Raw genomic sequence first — 22,873 nt, 5'->3', positions numbered from 1 at the left:
GTCAAGTCCTCTGATCGTCCTAGAACTGTTCCAACCTGACTCCATCAATTCTAACATGGCTTTTACTCGCGTTACTTTCAGAAGTGCTTCTATATCAATTAGATTTAATAGAAGTAGAGCGTTTAAGGCCTACAAAGAGCTAGAGAGAGGGAAATAAAAGGTAAAAAAAGGCTCTGTTCGGAGAGGAATTCGAACACTTTGCCGACATTCGCCGGCCAAAGAATAGCAAGGCGGAATATTATTGTAATTACGTTTGAGAAATTACAAGTTAATGTGTAGTTTCCGGTTAAGAGCATAGATAAAAAACCAGGAGAGCGACACACAGTCTACCAGGCCGTTCTCCGTTAGTGGAGGAATTCTATTTTGCGTTGGTTGTTTTATTTATGTACAGTATGTCTCGTAAATTACATCAAGTATAGTCTGCTACCTATACTAATATACATGGTGGGACTTAGCTAAGTACAGGGTGGCGCCTCTCATACGCCGGCACCGCGGGGGATCAAAGGAGAACCACAGTTTGTATTGAAATGAAATTTTGTGAGCATATGTAAGTTCAGAGCACTTTTTTAAAATATGGAGAGTTCTACAGGATGTCCCCCACAAAAGTTACATATCAAAGTTGTGATTTTTGTAATGGAACACTCTATAGATTAATTGATTTTCGGATTCTGGGAGAAAAATAAAGGTGAGTTTGAGTAAAGTATATGACTAAAATGTAAGGTTTTTGACATATTTAATATTTTCTAGAATTAAAGAACAATTTTTAAATTACAATAACAGCTACCTAAATTGGAATTTACCCGGTATAACCTAGTATATAGTTACATTAACTTATTGAACTTTAAATCAAATTAAAACTTGATCCAAAAAGCTATACAGGGTGAGACAAAATTAATATTGAACATCGGTCACCTTCAAAAGTATTTTACTCTTTTATTTTAAATGGAACACCCAGTATATTATTCCGATATTCAATGGAGAATTCATGTCTCCTCAAAATACTATTCAGGTTGCCTACCCCTCAAACAAAGACTTTCCTAGATATTTTCATTTACATGATTTGATCTGAGTAGATCTTTATTATTTGATAAAATCTAGGTGGCTGTGATATGTCTGACGTTATTTCAACATAGCTGTCTAATTAGTCCAACTTTAACAACTAGTTATCATTTTGTGTCAGTTAAAACAAAAAAATATTCTTAGAAATTTGCCGAAAATGCAAACTTATCCTACATCAGAAAGAACTGATATGATTCTATTAGTTGGTGAATGCTCCTGATTTTATCTAGTCTGTTTTTTTATGGGGATATGTTAAAGACAGTGTTTACAAAACTGGACCAACCATTGTCGACAACATGAGAGAAATTATTGTAGCTGCTTTTCGAGTTAAAGGGTTAAAGATTTTGCAATCATTTTTGCGTCAAAAGTTGTCCCCCTCACAAACAAAATTGACGTGATTTTGGATTTTTTGAAAAAAAATATACCCTGGTCGTTATGCCTTGCGGAACGTTTTCGATGGGCCACCCTGTATATAAATTCCCCATTGAACACCGGAAAAATATACTGGGTATTGCGTTTTAAATAAAGGAGTAACTTGCTTTTAAAAGTGACTAATGTTCCATATTAAGTTTGTCTCACCCTGTATAACTTTTCGGGTCAAATTTCAATTTGGTTTCACATACAAGGGTTACTGTAATTAAATATCAGGGTGTACAAGGTCAGCTAAAATTTAGGTAGCTATTATCGAAATTTAAAATTTACTCCTCATTTTCATAAAATGTGAAATATCTCAAAATCCTTAGGTTTTAATAGCTTCTTTAATAAAACTCACCTTTATTTTTTTCCTAAAATATAGATATTGGCTTTTGTCAAAGATCTGAGACCGTATAACTTAAGAAAGGGGGACACAATAGATCTGTAAGGTCGTGATGATAAACTTCCATACATTCTACATCCTACATTCCCAGCCGTCTTTAACGTCTTTTTTTTCGATCATATGGTATTCTAGGACACCAATACCGATTTTATCTATTTATAACGAAATATTTCTCGGTCAGTACAAATATAAAAGTTAGTTAAATATGTAATTATTTAAATTACCAGCAAAAATATGCAGGTATAAGCTGCAAATAGTGCAAAAAACTCGTGGTTATTATCCTTACGAAATTACGATAATCTTAGATTTAATTATGTAATAATTATCTTCAAATCTGAACTTGCGTATCTTATTAACCCAATTTTTCGGAAGACCCGTTAGATTTTAATTGTTTTTTAGTGGAATGCTCAAGAAGCAGCTACATAACAAGTTTAATTATGGGCTTGGACCAGACCACTCACAACAAATTAAAATATATTTTTTTAATAATAAAACATGGATATAGTAGAACTTGTTCTAATTAATTTAATGCTAAATATAAACATTTTCTTACTTAATATGGATAAGAATGTTTTTGTAAAATAAATTTAAAGTTTTTGACATGGATGACATTTTGTACAGCCCCTAATACACGGTGATTTGGTCCCTGTTTGATCAAAACATTTATCAAAAATATAAATATCCCTTCAACTAGCTAAGTTAAGAAAAAAATATGGCCACGGCACTGTTTGGTGCCATGTTTTGCTCTCGGGTGTTATTTGTCCTTGAATTCTTTAGTCATTGATATGAACTATATTTACCTATTATCTCTGAAATGTCTATGAGACCTTCGAAAAATAACGTTAAACGTAATAATTAGCAAGCCTATTGCATTAGACCCATCTCGACAATAATTACTATTCATTTTTTTCCTTTCAAAGTCCGACTTATGTTCGTATCTCGCCGCATTTTTTCGCAAAGACCTTGGCGTTGTTTGATTACAAATTATCAAACGGCGAAAAAATAATAATAGTTTACGGTTTTTTACGCCAATTTTCTATGCTCCTCGTCTACTAAACGATCCTCTTTCATGTCGTTCCGAATAATTTGAATAAAAAAACGAGAAAAGTATGTTTGAAGAAAACGAATGCGACGGGTTTGTGAGTCAAAAAGTTCAAGATTCGCACACGATGGTTTTTAGCGGTAAGTCCTTAATGTTTCTTTAATATTTTGATGTGTTTTTGAATAGAAATAGGTTGTTTTTGGGTAGAATATCAATAAAAAATTCGACCATAAGACACGTAGACACTGCTTGTCATTAACATCTTGTAGCCAACATAAATATTATTAATCAACTTTAAAATGCGACAACTTTATGCTCTAGCGCAGTTTATTATGTTATTATGGGTTAAATTATATACCTTGTTGGCGCAGTGTTCCAATAAAACGCTCTATATGAGTTGTTTTTATTAGATTTTTTGTCCAATCGTTTTTAAACCGGGTGCGTCTAAAAAGTGGCTCACCCCTATAACAAAGACTACACCTATAAATTTTTTATTTCTTCAGTTAAAAAATCGAGATTTGGTATGTTAGTAGATAATATAAATTAGAATTGATTGGACGTATTCAATTGTTTTTGGTCACTTCCTGTTTCACCGGAAATTACTACAACTTTTGATTTTTAAATGGTACCATCGGTATTTTTTTATTTTATTCGATAGAAAATGACATTCTGAATAGAATGACATACCATAAGTCAAATTTTGACATTCTCGCTATGTTAAAAACACTAATTCTTAACCAAGAAGCCTTGGAAAAATAGATTTGATCGTCTAATGTTTTTAGTGTCTTGTCCTGGCCAGGTTAGAAAATGCTCAAATCGTATTTATAATCATATCTCAATTTTTTCAACTAACATACCAAATCTCATCTTTGATCTGAAAAAATAAACAGTTATAGGGGTGAGCCACTTTTGAGACGCACCCGGTATAATATGGAGTCAATACGATTTTTAAAAATATTTTCATATATAAGGGGTGGTAGATCTCCATAAAAGAAACATATTTTTCCTTTACCGTTTCTCAAATAAGTCCAAAATAACGGAGTTATTTTACTTTGAAAATTTCCAAAAAAAATGATTTTTTGGTTAGACTTTGAGAACCACAGGATCTTTTCTGTATTTTCTTTCTTGTAAATTTAATCTACTACCTATGTTGTTATATTATCAAAAAATTATGTTTTTTAACTAAAAACTAAAAAAAATTCCAAAACTTTTTTCGAAAAATTCCGAATTTTCAATTTTTTTTCACTTATAATATCACAAGAGCTTAAATTATTTTCGGAAATTTTTTTGAGGGCACGAATATTTTGAAAATTATTTTTAATTAATTAATAATTTTCCTAAAATATTCGTGCTCGAAAGAAAATTTCCAGGAATAATTTAAGCTTGCGTGGTATTCGGTAAGAAAATTTCACACCTAAATTTGAAAAAAAAAATATTAATCCAACATGACATTTTAAAATAATTTCAATTTGTTAAGTTGGCCAAGATATTGATGTTTTTGACATATTATGTGTTTTGTCATTTTTGTTTGCGATTCTGTCATTAAGCTATTACTAGTTTTAAAACGTCTGTACGTAGAGTAAGAAGTGTATAGCGAAATGTCGCATTTTCGAAAAGTAAACCAACAAGTCATTAAAGAAGAAATTGAAAATATAAAACCAGATAACACCCGAAAATCAAAATCAAGTGTATGGAAACAGTTTGTTGAATTTTGTGATGAAAAGTCGTATAATATTCATGAGTGTATGAGTGTAGTACAGCTGGCTACTATACTGGAGGACTACGCATTTAATATGAAAAAGAAAAATATGAAGATTATAAGGAAAGTGTGGTCAAAGTGATGTGGAACTCTACTGCTAAGCAGTTGCAAGAAATTTATTACGAAAAATATAAAATAAAATTTAATCCGTTTTCTGATGTGGAATTTGTGACCGCCAGAGCTGCACGCGATGCTAAGCGCAAAATACTACAGAGAGATTCAGCAAAAAGAAAAGTGAGTGCTTCAGCCTTAACCAGTGACGAATACAAAAAAATTATTGAAATGTGGGATGAAAATACTCCAGATGGGTTGCAGCGTAAATTTTTTCACATAGTTTCACATGAGCTGGCATGGAGAGGAGGGGAAGGACATTCTGCTTGTATCCAATACTTCAAAGAAGAAACTGATAATTTCGGAAACCCAAAAGGTCGGATAGAATATAATCCAATTTTCTCTAAAACCACACAAGGTGGTTCTAAAAAACTGTCGGATAGTAAATGGTTGATTAGAAATTTCGAAAATCCACAAATGTGTCCGGTTCGCTTGTTTAGAAAGTTGATGGAAAAAAGGGGAAATCTTATTCAAACCGACAGACTATTCTTAACACCAAACCCATACTGGAATCAACCCAATTCGAAAGGATGGTACAAGAATAGCCCAGTTGGTAAGAACATTGTATCTTCATGGTTTAAATCAGCAGCTTCAGATATAGGAATTGACACTAAAAAAGTTAAAATAACCAATCATTCTGCAAGAGCAACAGCTGTTTCGAATTTGGCCAAGAAAGGAGTTGGTGAACAACAGCTCATTAAAATTACTGGACATAGTAATAGTCAGTCGATCAAACCTTACTTACAGTTGGACGCTGAACATCATCAACAGATGATTGAATCCATGAGGAGCATTTCATCAAGTACTAGCCAGTTCAATCATGATCAGAGCACAATGCAAAATAAAACAGAAAATACCCAGATTCAAACCACCAATTCAAGCCAGCCTACAAACATTTACAATAATTGTGTTTTTAATATTAATAAAACCTATAATTACTAAATGTGTTTCGTTATTATTTTGCTATATTAGTCGATATCATTAAAGATTTGGCATTGAAGATAATTCAACATGAAATAAATTCTAAAAAAATCATATAGATATATCCATCATATTTCGTTAAATAGAAAAATACCAGCTTTAGTTAAATAAAGGCGGCAGAACTATATTTTTTAGAACATGGCAATTTCGAAGAAATTCATATGTAACATATTTCCTTAAATAAAAAATATTACCAACCTTAGTTACATCAAATGCTAAAACTCAAATGGGTAATATTTCAATATATAGACATTGTAGTTCATTCACATTATGATTGTAGATCTTATGTTTACCTTTTCAACTGTCAAAAAATTTCCACTAAAGTTTCGTGGCGCCTCGAAAAAAATTCCGGAATTTTTTTCAGTTGCCATGGTAACTAGTCAACATTAAAGCATGTTATTGGTTGAAAAGTAGAGGTGTGAAATTTTCTCAGAAATTGCTGGAAATTATCTTCAAGTGTGTAGAACGGCTGCTAGAGGGTGGAACTGCTATGGAAAATAAGAAAATGCAATTTTTACAAAATTCTAGCTAGATAAAGGATACTACAAATAATAATAGCTTCATTATTTTAAACAAAATTTGGATTCTTTTTTGTTTGAAAAATTTTGCGCTATCTGTTTTAGATCTGTTTTTATTTAAATGATAGTAACTCCGGACTTTGTAAGAGGAATGAATGAACTAGGACTCGTTTAAAAGAGCATTCTTTACTCTATACTTTACCAGATAAATAATAATAAGCATTTAACAGTGGACGCTAGGGGGCGCGACTACAGGTAATGCACTAACTACTAATTTTTACAGAACAATAATTATTTAATTTTAACGTTTGTATTATAGTAATAAATATTTCTGTTTGAAGCAATATGTATAAGAATGAAGTAAAAGTTAAAATAGTAAAGCAATAATGATGCACTTTATATTAATTCAGTGTTTGTACACAAGCAGAAACAAATCTTCTCTTTGACAGTTGAATAAACAGTCTCAGCGTGAACCACATAATTTTAACCAGAACAGAGGGAAGGCGATATCGTAACAAATCGTACCAATATAGATGCAAATTATGGTCAAGCACGTCTGTAGAACCGCCACAGGTTCAACGGTATATTAAATTAATGATGACTGCTAATTCTCAGATACCATTTGATTCAGATCCATTTAAATCCATTCGTATTATAAGGAACTTTGTCATAATATGACATGTTTTAAAGTATGTTTAAACTTTATTTTAATAAGACTATACAGGGTGAGTCTTAAATAAGTGCAAATATTTTGAGAAGGCTGGTAGATCACGACAAAAGAAACATATTTTCTCTTTACGGTTTTTCCAAAAACGGTGAGTTATTTTACTTTGAAAATTAAAAAAAAAATATTTTTTTGCTTAAATTTTAAGAACCTTTTAATTTTTTGTGTTTTTTTTTCTGGTAAAATTAATCTAATACCTATGTTGCCATATTATGAAGATATTGTATTTTTCAACTAAAAATATTGGAAATTTCCAAAGATTTTCGAAAAATACCAAATTTTAAAAAAAAAATTGCTATATTTTTGGGTGTCCCCAAAAAAAGTTACACATCAAAGTTATGTTTTTTCTAATGGAACACCCTATATATTAATTAATTTTCGGATTCTAGGAAAAAAATAAAGGTCAGTTTTATTAAAGAAGTATATACCTAAAATATAAGGATTTTGACATATTTCACATTTTGTGAAAATGAAGAGTAAATTTTAAATTTCAATAACAGCTATCTAAATTTTATTTGACCTTGTATAGCCTGATATTTATTTGCAGTAACCATTGTATGTTAACCCAAATTGAAATTTGACCCGAAAAGTTATACAGGGTGAGACAAAATTAATATGGAACATTAGTCACTTTTAAAAGCAAGTTACTCCTTTATTTTAAATGGAACACCCAGTATATTTTTCCGGTGTTCAATGGGGAATTCATATATCTTTAAAATATTATTAAGGTTGCCTACCCCTCAGACAAATATTTTCCTAGATATTTTAATTTTTATGATTTTGCTTCAGTAGATCTTTATTATTTGAAAAAATCTAGGTGGCTGTGTGATATACCTTTTGTTAATTTAACAAAAAATAAAGATTGTAGAGTAAAATACTCAACGGTAATAAAAAGATACACGTTTAAAAATAAAATATTTTAATTATTACAGAAATAAAAGTAGATATAAACCTATAATTATATGACAAAAATTAGTTAGATGAAATCCAATGCTCAAAATGCTTCCTTTCCTGTTAACTGCATAAAATAATTGTCTTTTCAAAAGGATCTTTTCATTTTAAAAGGCATATATGTCGAGTTCAACCTCGCAAAGCAGCTACAATATTTTCTCTTATGTTGTCGATAATAGTTGGTCGAGTTTTGTAAACAGTGACTTTAACATATCCCCATAAAAAACCCAGACTAGATAAAATTAGGAGCATTTAAGTATTCTATTAATTGGTGAAGGCACACTGCTTATAGCCAAACTAATAGAATCATATCAATTTTTCCTGATATAGGATAAGTTTGCATTTTCGGCAAATTTCTGAGAAATTTTTTTGTTTTAACTGACACAAAATAATAACTAGTTGTTAAAATTGGACTAATTAAACAGCTATGTTGAAGTAACATCAGACATATCACAACTACCTAGATTTTATCAAATAATAAAATAAAAATCTACTCTGGTCAAATCATGCAAATGAAAATATCTAGGAAAATCTTTACTTGAGGGGTAAGCTTTACTTTTTGGTGTAACAGTTATATATATATATATATATATATATATATATATATATATATATTAAATATATATATATAGCATATATATATATATATATATATATATATATATATATATATATATATATATATATATATATATATATATATATATATATATATATATATATATAAATAAATTTTATCGCTACGACACTCTGTGTGCAAGCTCATAAATTATCGCAAATAACTATTATTTTTGCATCATGTTTACTATAATTTTATTGTTAAATATTATTTTATTTAAATTTTACGATTAGGCAACCAGATATACACCGCGATATTATACAGCTACAGCTACTAAAGGACGCGGCATTGGATCAAGTTTTAATTCGATTTAAAGTACGCTAGTTAATTTAACTACATATTAGTCTATACCGGGTAAATTCCAAGTAAGGTAGATTTTATTGTAATTAAAAAAATTGTTCTCTAGAAAATGTTAAATATGTCAAAAACCTTACATTTTAGTCATATACTTCTCTTATAAAATTCACCTTTATTTTTCTTCCAGAATCCGAAAATCAATTAATATATAGGGTGTTCTATTACAAAAACACAACTTTGATATGTAACTTTTTAGAGATACCCTGTAGAATTCTATATATTTTTAAAAAGTGCTCTGAATTAACCTAAATATGCTCACAAAGTTTCATTTCAATACAAACTGTCGTTCTCCTTGGAACCTCCGCGGCGTATGAGAGGCGCCACCCTGTACACTGTGTCCCTGTTTGGTTGAAATCATACGGTATCTCCGTTATTAGTGAAGATAGAAGGGTGCGGTTTGCACAAACCTGTCCCACTTTTTTGTCGAACGAAAGATGCTGTAAACAAAATTTTCATAGCCCTCTTTGTTTCTGAGCTACAGGGTCTTTTTGAAAATTTTGCAATTTGGGACACCCCCCGTATCTCTGTTACTGCGAAAGGTATCGAGAAGATTAAAACTGTTTATTGTAGAACTTTTTACGGAGAATACAGTGGCGTAGTATGTTATTCTACGAAAATAATATTTTCGAAGATATGAACTAAAGTTATGTTTAGTTAAATGGAACACCCTCTATATTTATAAATTATATGATTTGGCTTGCCATAAGCTTGTCAAAAATATATATCACTCTATATTTATTTTCACTATTTACTGCAATATTTAAAAGTTTTTATTTTTAAAGATCATATTTACTAGTAGGCCATGATTGATAACAAAAGACAATAAAGAATTATTAAAGGTATACTGCTATCTGTCCCTTCTTTTATTTTAGGGGCCATTGATATTTTTTTTATATATTAGGAAAACTTAACTCTCTACCGCTATTTGTAAATCTTGGAAGTTATCGTAACTTCCAAGATTTACAAATAAAACTTTAGATATTCCTTTAGCTAATTTACGTGAAATATACGTTCAGCAAGATGGGGCTTTCCCTAACGACTTTGAAAATATTAGAATTTTGTTAAATTATTATTTCACAAATCAATGAATTGGAACCAATGGACCCAGATAATGGCCTCCCTGATTCCCGGATTTGTCCGTTCTCGATTTCTGATTTTGGGGATTTTTAAAATATGAAATATATCGTGGCAACTACAACAATGTCGAACACCCGGAAAATGCTTTAATAATGCAAGCTTTTAGATATTTGCAAACCCATCCCGTTATAGTAAATTCCGTTATAAAGAAAGAAAATTATATTCAGAGATTCAGTGCTAACAGTTCAAAAGTAAAATATATCAATCCCAAATAACATGTTAATGTGTGTATGACTATTTTAGTAAATACCATTTTGATTTTTATGTTATTTATCACGGCCTACTAAAAAAAAATGATATATTTTAAATATTAAAGTAAAGAGAGAAAACAAATATTGAGTGATATATATTTTTGAGAAGCTCGTAGCAATACGAATCATATGATTTCTAAATATACAGGGTGTTCCATTTGAAAAACCATAACTTAAGTTCATATTTACAAAAATATTTTTTCTGTAGAAAAACAGACTACGCCACTGTACTCTACGTAAAAAGTTCGACAAGAATCAGTTTTCACCTTCTCGATATCATCCACAATAACGGTTTAATTAATTATTATTAATAATAGTAATTAAACGATCACCAAAAAGTTTGCAACCAGTAACCACTGACAACTTTTTATTATTGAGATATCAAGAAACCAACTCGAATGAAATGAAATAACATGCTCAAACTTCAATTTACTCAAATGAAACCAGTTTAGATTGGAAAGTGCCCATAAGGACAATATAAAAACTGTTTGGCGCTATTCTTGCAACGGTCGCGACCCAAAGCTTTTGAAAATTTCGGAGCGGTTCGGCTTTTTCCGGAATTATATCGCCAAATATTATTTAATCAAATTTATTATTATTTCGTTTTAATTTTATTAATAAAATACAGTGTGTTGCATACAAGAAACTTTATTTTATATAAGGAGATGTGGAAAATACCTATGAAACATTGAAAACCGACGTTATGCCACGATCCACGATGGTTTTTGCAGTTCTTTTTTAATGCCACTTTTTCACAATTATCACGGGTTTGAGTAAATAAAACTGAAATTAAGCTCACAAGATAGCAATAATTACTTTGAAAATGGACGCTTTAAACACTTTCGGAATTATTTCAATGAGAGCGGTTTGGATACCGAATTATACCGCCGAATTGGATACCGATATGAATAATGAATTTATACCCCCAAACCAAACAATCATACTTCTTCAGCTAATGGTAAACTGCTGATGGACACATGCCATCCAGTTCAAAAGGATCCAGTCCAGGAAAGTGTTTCCTTTATAATTCGGTTTTAATATATTCTTTTGGTGATAATAATGTTATTTAATTATGAATTTATACCCGCCAACTTAAGAATCATACTTCTTCAGCTAATGGTAAACTGCTGATGGACACATGCCATCCAGTTCAAATGGATCCAGTCCAGGAAAGTTTTTTCGTTATAATTCGGTTTTAATATATTCTTTTGTTGATAATAATGTTATTTAATAATGAATTTATACCCCCAAACCAAACAATCATACTTCTTCAGCTAATGGTAAACTGCTGAAGGACACATGCCATCCAGTTCAAAAGGATCCAGTCCAGGAAAGTTTTTTCGTTATAATTCGGTTTTAATATATTCTCTTGTTGATAATAATGTTATTTAATAATGAATTTATACCCCCAAACCAAACAATCATACTTCTTCAGCTAATGGTAAACTGCTGATGGACACATGCCATCCAGTTCAAAAGGACCCACTCCAAGAAAGTTTTCTCGTTATAATTTGCTTTTAATATATTCTTTTGGTGATAATAATGTTATTTAATAATGAATTTATACACCCCAACCGAAAAATCATACTTCTTCAGCTAATGGTAGACTGCTGATGGACACATGCCATCCAGTTCAAAAGGACCCAGTCCAGGAAAGTTTTCTCGTTATAATTCGGTTTTAATATATTCTTTTGGTGATAATAATGATTATAAATCTAAAATAATTATAAATTAATTATAATTTTCAAAAAGACCCTGTAGCTCAGAAACGAAGAGCGCTGTGAAAATTTTGTTTACGGCATCTTCCGTTTGACAAAAAAGTGGGACAGGTTTGTGCAAACCGCACCCTCCTAACTTCACTAATTACGGAGATACCCTATGATTTCAACCAAAATGGGACACCCTGTACATATACATATAACATTTTACTGTTTTTATTATTAGATACAAGCCAATAAAAATTCGAATTACTTATATTTATTAACAAACAATAGAGCAAAATCAGATTAGCCAACATTGCTGATAGCGTATTATTTGCAACATACAAATAAATCAGAGAAAAATGAACAAGACATAACGAAACTGGACATTGCTATAAACAAAACGGCGAGAATGGAGAAAAAATCGTGACGAATGGAGGTCGCCGAGCACTAACAGCTTGAGAAAATATTTAGATCAGATGCCTGTACGGAAAATTGCCGATGTAACTGCACATACCGCCATTACTGTTGCACAACTTAACTATATAGAATTAACAATAATTCCGGACATGCTGACATTCTTAATCTCATTTCGGAGAATAATTAAAAATGCAACTTGAGTAAGTCATTTTAATATTAAAATATACGCTGAAAAGTGCAATAAATAAAAAGAACGTGCTAAATCAATATCAAACAGCCCATACGAAATCAAAATTATAATTTTAGAAGATGTTCATAAAATATTTTTTAATCACTAGTTGATTAAAAAAGTATACCATTAATATTGCAAGTTATTTTTTTATGCTCTCATAGTATATGTCTATTTAATTTTTTGATGATTTCATTAATGAGCACTTTGTTTACTCACTTCTTTCGTCGAACTGCTTGAATTCATTTTTACGTTTGATCAGATCGCTGTGAGGAACTATGAAGCTATACTCTGTTTTTTTTCTCAGGTAAGATTTCGACAGACGATGACAGAAGAAAAGCAGATGAAGTCCCATACCAATCTATTTATTTTACTAAAAAAAGTTTCTAATAATTTTTAAGTTAACTATGGATGGGTTTAAATATAAATTCGTCATGCGTCGTCACTTGTTGTTTTTAACCAGTTTTATTGGTTTATTTCAAAAATGACAGATCGTAATTCAATTTTATTGGTTTGACGGAACGATGAACGAGAAACGGACGCCGATGCGTATGAACTCGCCTTTAGATTTTTGACGTTTGTCAAAGTCTTGCCAAATTATAGGTTATAATTTTGTGACAACTTTTGTCAAATACCCTGAGTTTTGGAAGATGATGCATTTTGATTCGTGTTATTACGTGTGTTTTGTGTCTTTTGAAGTCAAGTGGAGGAAAAATCGAGTGAAAATTAACTGTAGAACCTAAAGCACAGTTTATGGTTAATACTCGCTGCCCAGGAGGAAAGTCTTATACAGATACACCAATAAAGTTACTATCAATAAAGTTCGTATACCATCTCGTCGTAGATAAGTGCATTTCGAATATGGTAGAAGGACCATACTGAGTAGCTGTAAAATATTGACATCACACGATAGGTAAATAATGGATTTTAGTACTGCAGAAAAATAATGTCAAAAGCTACTGGATTAAGAAAATTAAGATTAAAGTTAATTAATCAACCTGTGAGGTATAAAATTTGGTAAGTGTTATTATTAATAAAATAGTTTGTTTTATTTATGTTGTTTTATTTATTCCTGCGGGATATTACAAATTTGTATTTGTAAATAAGTTATATTTATAAATATAATCATAAATGCGGGAAGTTTCATAAAGCTTGAAAGTAAGAAATAGTTCTTTTTTATATTTTTTGGTATGTGGTGTCTTGTTTTTGTTTGTTTTGTATTAACACATACCGTTTTTTATTAAATAAAATAACTCGATTACATTTTTTCAGTTTTATACAGTTTTTTTCACAACATTTTGAAGTTATTTGTCAGTCAAATTTTAAATACATATATTAATTTCCTTGTACCAACTTATTTCTTTGTAAAATAAAATAAACTACTTTGAAATTAAAATGACAGCACATCTATCACTGTCAAGGATCTTCTCGTTGAACAGACTATATAAAATGTTGTTTCGGGAGAGTTGAATATCCGGGAAAATTCAGCTATTGAATGTTATTGCACCCAACCACGCCTTCATTACGTTCCCCGTTACGCTTTAAAAATTTTTCGTTAATTTTATTAATATTTGAAATTGTCACAACACAACACAACCTAGTTCCGATTCTTTTTCACTTATTTTTTACTACCCGAAACAGCGTTACATTACACAAACCTCGAAACTGAGTGTTTTATAGTTTCTATAGCTGTACTAGCAAAAAACTAAAATACCAGGTACTTACAGTTGAGGGTTGGAACCTCTGGTGTTACACAGCAAAATAAAAACACTAAATCACCACAATACACCAAAACACTTTTACTTTTACACTGGACGCGCGTTTCGCTAACCATGTTAGCATCATCAGCTGATGATTATAAACTAAACCGGGTCAGAGTGCAGTACATAGTAAAAATTTGTGATTTTTGCCGGATAGAGCTCTGCGGTCGGAATTTTTTTAAATCAACTGAAATGCTCCAAGCCTGTATCAGACTAAGACACTATTTTGAGTCTCGGTTTTACAGTATTTTGATTCTCTAAAATTACATTAATCTACATACTTATAAGGCAGGATTAGTTTCTCAAAGCAACATCAACAAATCAGTATCTATCAGTGTTCGACACACTACTACAAAACATTAAAGGAATATCAAAGTTCTATTACACAAACTTTGTAAAACTACTAATATCTCTTGAATATCTCTCTGTACCAAACAGGACACCCTGTATATTTAGAACGATTCCAAGATTTTCTTCTTATATGTATAGGTATACTAGTGATGTCTATGCAGTTGGAATTTCCATAGCGTGTACAGTGGTGCACATAAAGTTGTCGCGAACAAAATGGCGCTTTTCTCCGGGAATTTTGTGTAGAGCGTCGTGTCCAATACCTAACCTATGTTTGTATAGGGGAGCTGTCTGAGTTATTGTAGCTCTTCACTCGTTAATAGTACACCGCTGTGAGTTAACAATAGTCGCCGTTACACATACATTTACGTATAAGAATCTTTCTGTAATTGTATTCAAATTCTTTAGTATAGTTTCAGAATGTATTCTAAATATTTGAGACAAAATGCACTCACCTTGAAATTTTCATGTATTTAAAAGTTCAGTATATTTTGTTCTAGTCGGCTGATTTTGATGATTTTTAAAGCAATTTGTAGGTAAATTATTTAAATTTTTTAGCATATTTTTAAATTAAAAATTTAACTCCCTATATAAAAATAAAGCTATTGAGATGAACCAAAAAACAAACTATCAAGAACAGATGCACTTTAATGACTAGGTGGTTTTCAATTCCTTACTTTACTAAAACCATCTCACAGGGTGTTTGGTTTAGCTCAGCAGGGAAATACCCTGGGAGTTTTTTGAAAAAAAAAACGGATTTTTTGGAAAATCAATTTTATTTTTTCCTGTCGTTACTTTTTACAAGATCAAGAAAATAATTACACATTCTCGTATCCACTTTATTAGGACTATCTGATCTGTAGTTTTAGATCTTCAAATTAGCTGATAATTCTTCCCCTAGGAGATGCAAGACCTTGTCGTTGGTGGGAAAGCTCCTGGTGCTGGGGGGAATCCCCTCTAGCACTTGGCTTGGTCTAAGAAGCATCTCACTCATCATCTTGTCCCTGACTGTAGTGTCGTGGCCAGGGAATTGCACCAAGACATATAACGATACCGGGCGGGGCTACGGACAGCCTCAACCTTGGGGCACCGGGGGCACCCCATTGTATTTACCCCCTTACTTCTACATGCGGGGCTCTGTAGAAGTGGACCGATAGCGACTCATATGAACACTATGAGATCTGATAATAATAGTAATAAAAACATCACCGGTGAAGCTGTGGGGAAACCCCCTAGCGACACTGGGAACAGTAACAATGAAAGTTCCAAGGGGCCAAACCCAAAGAGAACTACAGGAGAGGTGTCTGACACTTGCGTGAGACCATCCTCCGCAAGTGGTATACAAGCTACCACCTCCACCAAGGGTCGGGAGCCTACCTCCTACCTCTAAACCCAACAGGCGACACAAGCTACCGTTTCGTCTATCCGGCCTGGGTCGTAGCTACTCGACTGTGAGGGACACGGGTCTCCGTAGGAAGTCCTGGGACTGTATGATGAGTTATAACTCAAGAAAGGGGGACACAATAGATCTCTAAGGTCGCAGAGATTAACCCCCCTCCCACTTATTCTAATTCTAATTCTAGCTGATAATTTGTGAGATACAGATACATTCGGAAGTATAAGAGGAATCCTCGTACCTCGTACCTCGAATTTGTAGCAGCCTGTATAAATTTGTATTTTTTACTTTTCATCACAGCTGGAATCTGATAATATCACTCCTTAGATGCTGGAAGTTAAGGACCGCAAAAACTCATCTTAGGGCAATTTGGGGTGTAAAAACCTACAGTATAATCTAATAAAACGTGATATGGGGTTGACATATTGCTGAAATTTTATTTTACGCTGATCATTTTGGGGACAGAAATTTAAGGAAACGAGTTTTTAAACTTGTTAGAAATAATTGGATTTCCAGAATATCTCAGTGAAGAAAAAAAAAACGATTTTTTATGGTTTCTTTAATTGAAGAACGTTTTCCAATTACAATTTTTAGCAGACCATACCAACAGGTATGGTAGGCTATTAAGATCGGCAAAAAAAGTTTTTTTAATTTCACTCAAAATGAGTTATTTCGGTCATAAATGACCTAAATACAAAATATTTTCATGGTGTCTGTCTGTCCGTCTGTCTGTAAAACGATAACTCAAAAACCGCTAAACTGATTTTAACCAAATTTGGCACAAAAATACTGTGGCACCCGAGAATCTGGCCATTAGTTTTTGGTGGGGGTGGGGGGTTGGTAAGGGGGTATGGGAGGAGGTTAAAAATTTTAAAAAATCGTAACTCCAAAATTATAGTAGCTAGGAATAATATTTGCAACAAAATTTGTAATAACATCAAAATCAGTCGAAGTCGCAGTTTTTGAGATTGGAAAATTGGAAAAATTCCTTTACTTTGAAACTAAAAGAACTGCCTACCAACTTTTTATGGTTTCTTTAATTCAACAACATTTTCCAATTACAATTTTTTTATAATCATGTTGAAGTACCGAAATAACAAAAAATAATTAGACTATTAATTAATGTATAGTCATCATCATCATCATCATCATGTAGCCATCGTTGTCCACTGCTGAACGTAGGCCTCCTCCATATTTCTCCATGTCTCTCGATTTTGGGCCGTCATCATCCAATTTCCAGCAATCCTCTTTACATCATCGGTCCAGCGTGTCGGTGGTCTGCCTCTGCTACGTTTATCTGCTCGAGGTCGCCATTCTAACAATCTTCTAGTCCACCTGTCTTTAGATGTTCTCGCCACATGACCTGCCCATCTCCATTTCATTCGAGTTACGTGTTCCACTATGTCTTTAATTTTGGTTTTTTGTCTGATAGTGTTATTAGGAATTTTGTCTCTTTTAGTTATTCCAAGCATGGCTCTCTCCATGGCTCTCTGGGCTACTCTTAAATTTTCTGCTGACTTTTCGTTAATGTTAGAGTTTCCGCTCCATATGTAATTACCGGCAAGACGCATTGTTCATAAACTTTCCTCTTCAAGCATATGGGTATATCACTTTTAAAGGTCTCCCGCAGTTTGCCAAAAGCAGCCCAACCCAAACCTATTCTGCGCTGTATCTCGTGTGTTTGGTTGTTCTTTCCAATTTGTATTTCGTGCCCGAGATATTTATATATATATATATGTGTTTCTTTTATGTCAGCGTCACCTATTCTGATGTTCTGTGTCAGCACTAAGTTTGTCATTATTTGCGTTTTACTCGTATTTATCCGGAGACCGACTTTTAATGAGGCCTGCACTAATTCTTCGAGCATCTGCTTTGAATCTCCGATGTTATCTGAGACAAGGACGATGTCATCTGCGAATCTGAGATGTGTCAACCTTTCACCATCGATATCTATGCCCCTATTCTCCCAAGAGAGTGATTTCATTGCGTATTCAAGGACAGCTGTAAAAAATTTAGGCGAAATAGTATCCCCTTGTCGAACTCCTCTGCCTACCTCAATTTTATCTGTTGTTTCGTGAAGTTTTACAGTTGTGGTGGCATTACTATATATGTATTCTATAAGCCTTGTATACCTATAATCTACTCTTCCCTGCTCCAATGCTGCTATTATTGATGTTAATTCTACTGTGTCAAATGCTTTCTGGAAATCAACGAACACCAAAGCTAGGGGCCTGTTGTATTCCACAGATTTTTCTATCAGGACTTTAATTACTTGAAGATGATCGTTTGTTCCATAACCTTTCCTAAATAAATATGTATGTATGTATAATGTATAGTAGTTGATAGAAATTATGAAATATTTTACTACAATACAAATTCACAGGAATGGATTAACAAATATCTTGATTATGAAATTATCTTTAACACAGTTTAATAGAGAATTTATATCAACGTGAATAACCTTTTGTCTTGTACATTGAACAATATAATCTAAAGGAGTTATTTGGTAGAGGTATTTGCTAGATAAGCTCGAATATAGCATTGCGTGGCATGTAAAAGACGGCATTAGGAAATTATAGACATTAATTTCACCCAAAGGAATTAACTAGACAGAATAATACCTACACATATATACAAAACGGTCATAGTTATTAAAGATATATTTCGTTTAACCAAACTTGAAATATGGTTATGTGTTTTAGGTTATAAGTAGAAACTGTTAGTTCCCACACCTATTTCAAAGTTTAATAAATTTTGTTCTAATGCGGGCCGTTTCTGATTACTAAGCTAAGAAATTAAAGACTTAATTTGCGTAATATACGAAAGAAAATAAAATGTTGTTATTTTAGTAACGAAAGTTTGAAACACCACAGCATCTGCCATTCCACAGCATCTTGGTGAACATCCAAGGCGCATATAGTGTAGTTTTGTTTTAAATACATTTAATAAACACATTTATTTTTATGATATATTGACAACAAAAACGTTTTTTTTTTAATAATTTACTTTTAATTTTTTTTTTTGGTTCTTAATGAATATATATGACAACTGTATTTTTTTATCCATAACTCTTCTTTATTTGTTTCAGCATTGAACGGTACTGCTCGTGCATATCTAAACGGCCATGCAAACAAATTCGAAGACAAGCAATCCACAATTTCAAGGTAATTTATTTTTACAGTAAATTTATGGTATAAGTATATACATAACTATAATTTATATTTATATTGTTCCATCATTTTTACCATCTTCTTTATGACATGCCTGACATATTTTCGTACGATTTATCAGGTTTATTTGTCTACAATTTTTCTCTTTTTGCTGGTGCCACAGACCATTTACAGTACCTTTTCGTCTACAATAATATAATATAAATGCACAGTTAGAAAAACAGTAAAAAATACACTTATAATATTTTGTACGGTTAACTTAAACATAAAATTATTCAAACAAGAAGATCTGTACAGTATGTCACTCAAAAAGATGTTTAAAATCAACCACAAAAAGCATCATAGGTTTAAATATATACAGGATGAGTCTTAAATAAGTCCAAATATTTTTAGGGGTAGAATATTTCGACCCCAGAAACAAGTCTGAGATAATTTTCGGAAAAAAAATTGGAATTTTTTAAAAAAAATATATTTTTTTTAGTTTTTAGTTAAAAAACATAATTTCTTGATAATATGACAACATAGTAGATTAAATTTACAAGAAAAAAAAACTGAAAAGATCCAGTGGGTCTTAAAATTTAAGCAAAAAGTATTTTTTTTTATTTTCAAAGTAAAATAACTTTGGACTTATTTGAAAAACGGTAAAGAAAAAATATGTTTCATTTATCGAGATCTACCAGCCCTGAAAATATTTGCACTTATTTAAAACTCGCCCTGTATAACAGCTCTAATCCTACAAATATCAGTTATCCTTACAGTCTCTGTTTTTTTACTATAAAATTGGGTTTTATTTAGTCTTATTATACAGGGTGTCTCAAGAAAGACGGAGATGCATACCTGCTAAAATGGCTTTTTTAACAAACTCGTATCCATCGTTTCCAACGTTTCCTTCGATATTATTGAGCATCCCTGTATAATATTTGACGTTCTCGTTTACTTCTTCCCTTAAACGAACTTGGCGTTTCTTGTAATCTTCTATCTGATGTCTCAGTTCGTTGATCTGTAAAATTTTAGTCAAGACAATATCAGGATCATGCAATTAAAGTTTGCCTAAAGAGTCTGGGAAGGTTTTGACAGATGCCATGTAAAAATTGACAGAAAATAGAATTTTCCTATGAATTAAATTGACGAACATAACTGTCACTTAGAAATATCCTCTCTTTGAATAAACTACACACACCGGAAAAATCTAGGGATATCATTTTATTAAAGTTAAAAATAAATGTTTTGAATAAACAGCCACATATTTGTAGGCCGATTCTTTCTACTTCGATTGAAACGAAGTAGTCACACTAGTTATTTCTAAATTTGGGATATTTGCAGAAGTGTTTGTGCATTTTTTGTCAAATGTATAAAAGCACCTAGCATCAATTGTTCGAATTTAACCTGTACTGGCTATGTTTTTATGATAACTGGCCAGAATTCATTCAAATAACTCTGTTTAGTATTAAACGACATTATGGAGCGTAGACATCTTAACAGAGACGAAATGCTAAGGGCCATGGGTATGCTCGAAGCTGGAATGCGCCAAATCGATGTAGCTAGAGCATTAAATACAACGCAAAGTGTAATATCGCGATTAAGTACACGGTACCGTGAAAGTGGTGATGTTGCTGAAAGGCACACAGGGCGACATCGCATTACTACCCCTCAGCAAGATCATTTTTTACAATTAAATGCTCGACGCCGACCGACTCTTACAGCACCATAGCTTAGTTTAATTCTCCAGGAAACACATAATGTAACCGTTAGTCCTGACACTGTTGGCAATAGATTAAGAGAGGTTAACTTAAGAAGCAGACGCCCCTGGAGAGCTCAACCCTTAACGAGAGAAATCGAGAGGTACGATATTTGTGGGCTCAAGATCATGTTCAGTGATCGAATGAACAATGGGCAAATGTTCTTTTCACGGATGAGTCACGCTTTGGAATTCATCCAGATTCGAGAAGGCTTAGGGTATGGAGAGAACCGGGAAATCTTATTCGGTTGGATCATGTTCAGGAAGTGCACCCTTATCAAGGTGGAACAGTTATGGTCTGGGGAGGAGTTCAGTTAGGCCGAAAAACCGATCTTGTTTTTCTTGAAAGGTTTCTAACAGGAATCACATATCGTGATTTAATTCTTGAGCCTGTCGTGTTACCATATGCCATTGATTTTGGGAGAAACTTCATTCTCATGCATGACAATGCACGGCCTCATACAGCCAGAGTGGTAAGTGAGTTTATCAATGCTCATCAATTAATCTTACCCTGGCCGGCACAATCTCCTGACCTCAACCCCATCGGGCACGTATGAGACGCGGTCCAAAGAAGAATTTTGAGAATGGGTATGCCTCGTGAAACTCGTAGGGATCTGGTTCGGACCGTGAATGCAGCGTGGCCGGCTGTACCTCAAGAAGAGATCGACAACCTGATCAGGAGCATGGAGAGACGATGTAGGGCTGTAATGAACAGTAGAGGAGGCCATAGCCTTTATTAAGTAAAAATGATTTTATCTTTTTTTTTTAATTCACAGTTCAGAATAAAAAAAAACGTGTGTATTTTTTTGAGTTCAATAAAAATCAAGGTAAATTTGAAAAATTCGGTAAATTTCGCATTTTTATTTCCAATACGTCCTGTAAACTATTTGTTTATTTTAATTTTATTATATCAGAAATGCAAATAATAAAATTACTGACAATGGCTGGATAAAATTATAATATCCCTAGACTTTTTCGGTGTGTGTATATAACATGAACAGCAATATTAAAGTTTTTTGGTTGTACAAAAATGAAACTAGGATATAATTACTTCTGATTCCGATTTGTAGATTTCCGATTTGAGCTTGATATAATATTTCTTGATCTGGTTGGTTGTATCTGTCAACTTGTCCAGTTTTTCACAAGTTGCCAACTGTTTTGTCTTTGATTCTTCAAGTTCTTTCTAAAAAAAACACAAATTAATATAGTACCTAGACTAATACTATATGCTTGGTGCCCTCGAATAAAAAAAATTAAGAATAGAGCATAATGCTATCCATGTATTCATACAAGGTAGACGAACAAAGGGTTCTAGGGTGGGGATCCTTGACACCTCTAGATTTACTTATTTCTCTGAGATAACTAACTGATACCTCTTTCTCCTCCAACTGATTCTCCAAAAATTCCAACTGCATATCCAGATCCTCAACAGAATTCACGATTTGTCCAGTGGGTGTTATGATGGGCAGCTCGGTAATCCTCGGAGCCCTCTGTGACCATGTTTCCTTAAACTGTTTCAAACTGCCCGACGTGACGAATAAAAATATGACAATAGTCAGGCTGGTGGCAAAAAGTACAGATGCCACATAGTAAGCCAACATATTTTTCGATCAATTGAGAAAAACTCTATTCAAAGAAAAAGTAGAATTGAACAGAAATTTTGTTTTTGACTGTGTTTTGACGTTTTGAATGTTTCTGTCAGGGATTGTGTCAGATGAAAACTATGGAAACACATTTTGCATTATTGTTTAATTTGATAATGTCATCATAAGTCCATGTTATAAGG

The 22,873-nt window shown here is 32.4% G+C and overlaps 2 protein-coding genes across 4 annotated transcripts in view; one reads left to right on the top strand and one right to left on the bottom strand.

The window, feature by feature from the left end:
* Positions 1-22,873, top strand: part of LOC115885075 (calpain-11-like) — a 107,946-nt gene that overhangs the window by 40,816 nt on the left and 44,257 nt on the right. Inside the window, exons 1-2 of one of the 3 annotated variants that reach the window (XM_030903840.1) lie at positions 2,912-3,058; positions 19,268-19,343. In XM_030903840.1, coding sequence (XP_030759700.1) covers positions 2,986-3,058; positions 19,268-19,343 — 149 coding nt within the window. In that variant the 5' untranslated portion in view covers positions 2,912-2,985. Of the gene's footprint in view, positions 1-2,911; positions 3,059-13,672; positions 13,693-19,267; positions 19,344-22,873 lie in introns of those variants that run through there. The other 2 variants (XM_030903842.1, XM_030903839.1) reach the window with 2 other exon arrangements.
* On the bottom strand, positions 19,493-22,789 carry LOC115885077. Its single transcript, XM_030903844.1, has 4 exons — positions 22,461-22,789; positions 22,139-22,270; positions 20,187-20,349; positions 19,493-19,534 (listed from the first exon to the last, which is right to left on the bottom strand). The coding sequence occupies exons 1-4, from the start codon at positions 22,686-22,688 to the stop codon at positions 19,518-19,520; spliced, it is 540 nt and encodes a 179-aa protein (XP_030759704.1). The 5' UTR covers positions 22,689-22,789; the 3' UTR covers positions 19,493-19,517.

The sequence above is a fragment of the Sitophilus oryzae genome, unplaced genomic scaffold (genome assembly GCF_002938485.1).
Source record: "Sitophilus oryzae breed Bouriz unplaced genomic scaffold, Soryzae_2.0 scaffold_360_pilon_pilon, whole genome shotgun sequence".
In the NCBI taxonomy this organism is placed as follows: domain Eukaryota; kingdom Metazoa; phylum Arthropoda; class Insecta; order Coleoptera; family Curculionidae; genus Sitophilus; species Sitophilus oryzae.
The sequence above is the reverse complement of the archived record's forward strand: the minus strand, read 5'-3'. Positions and strand labels throughout refer to the sequence as shown.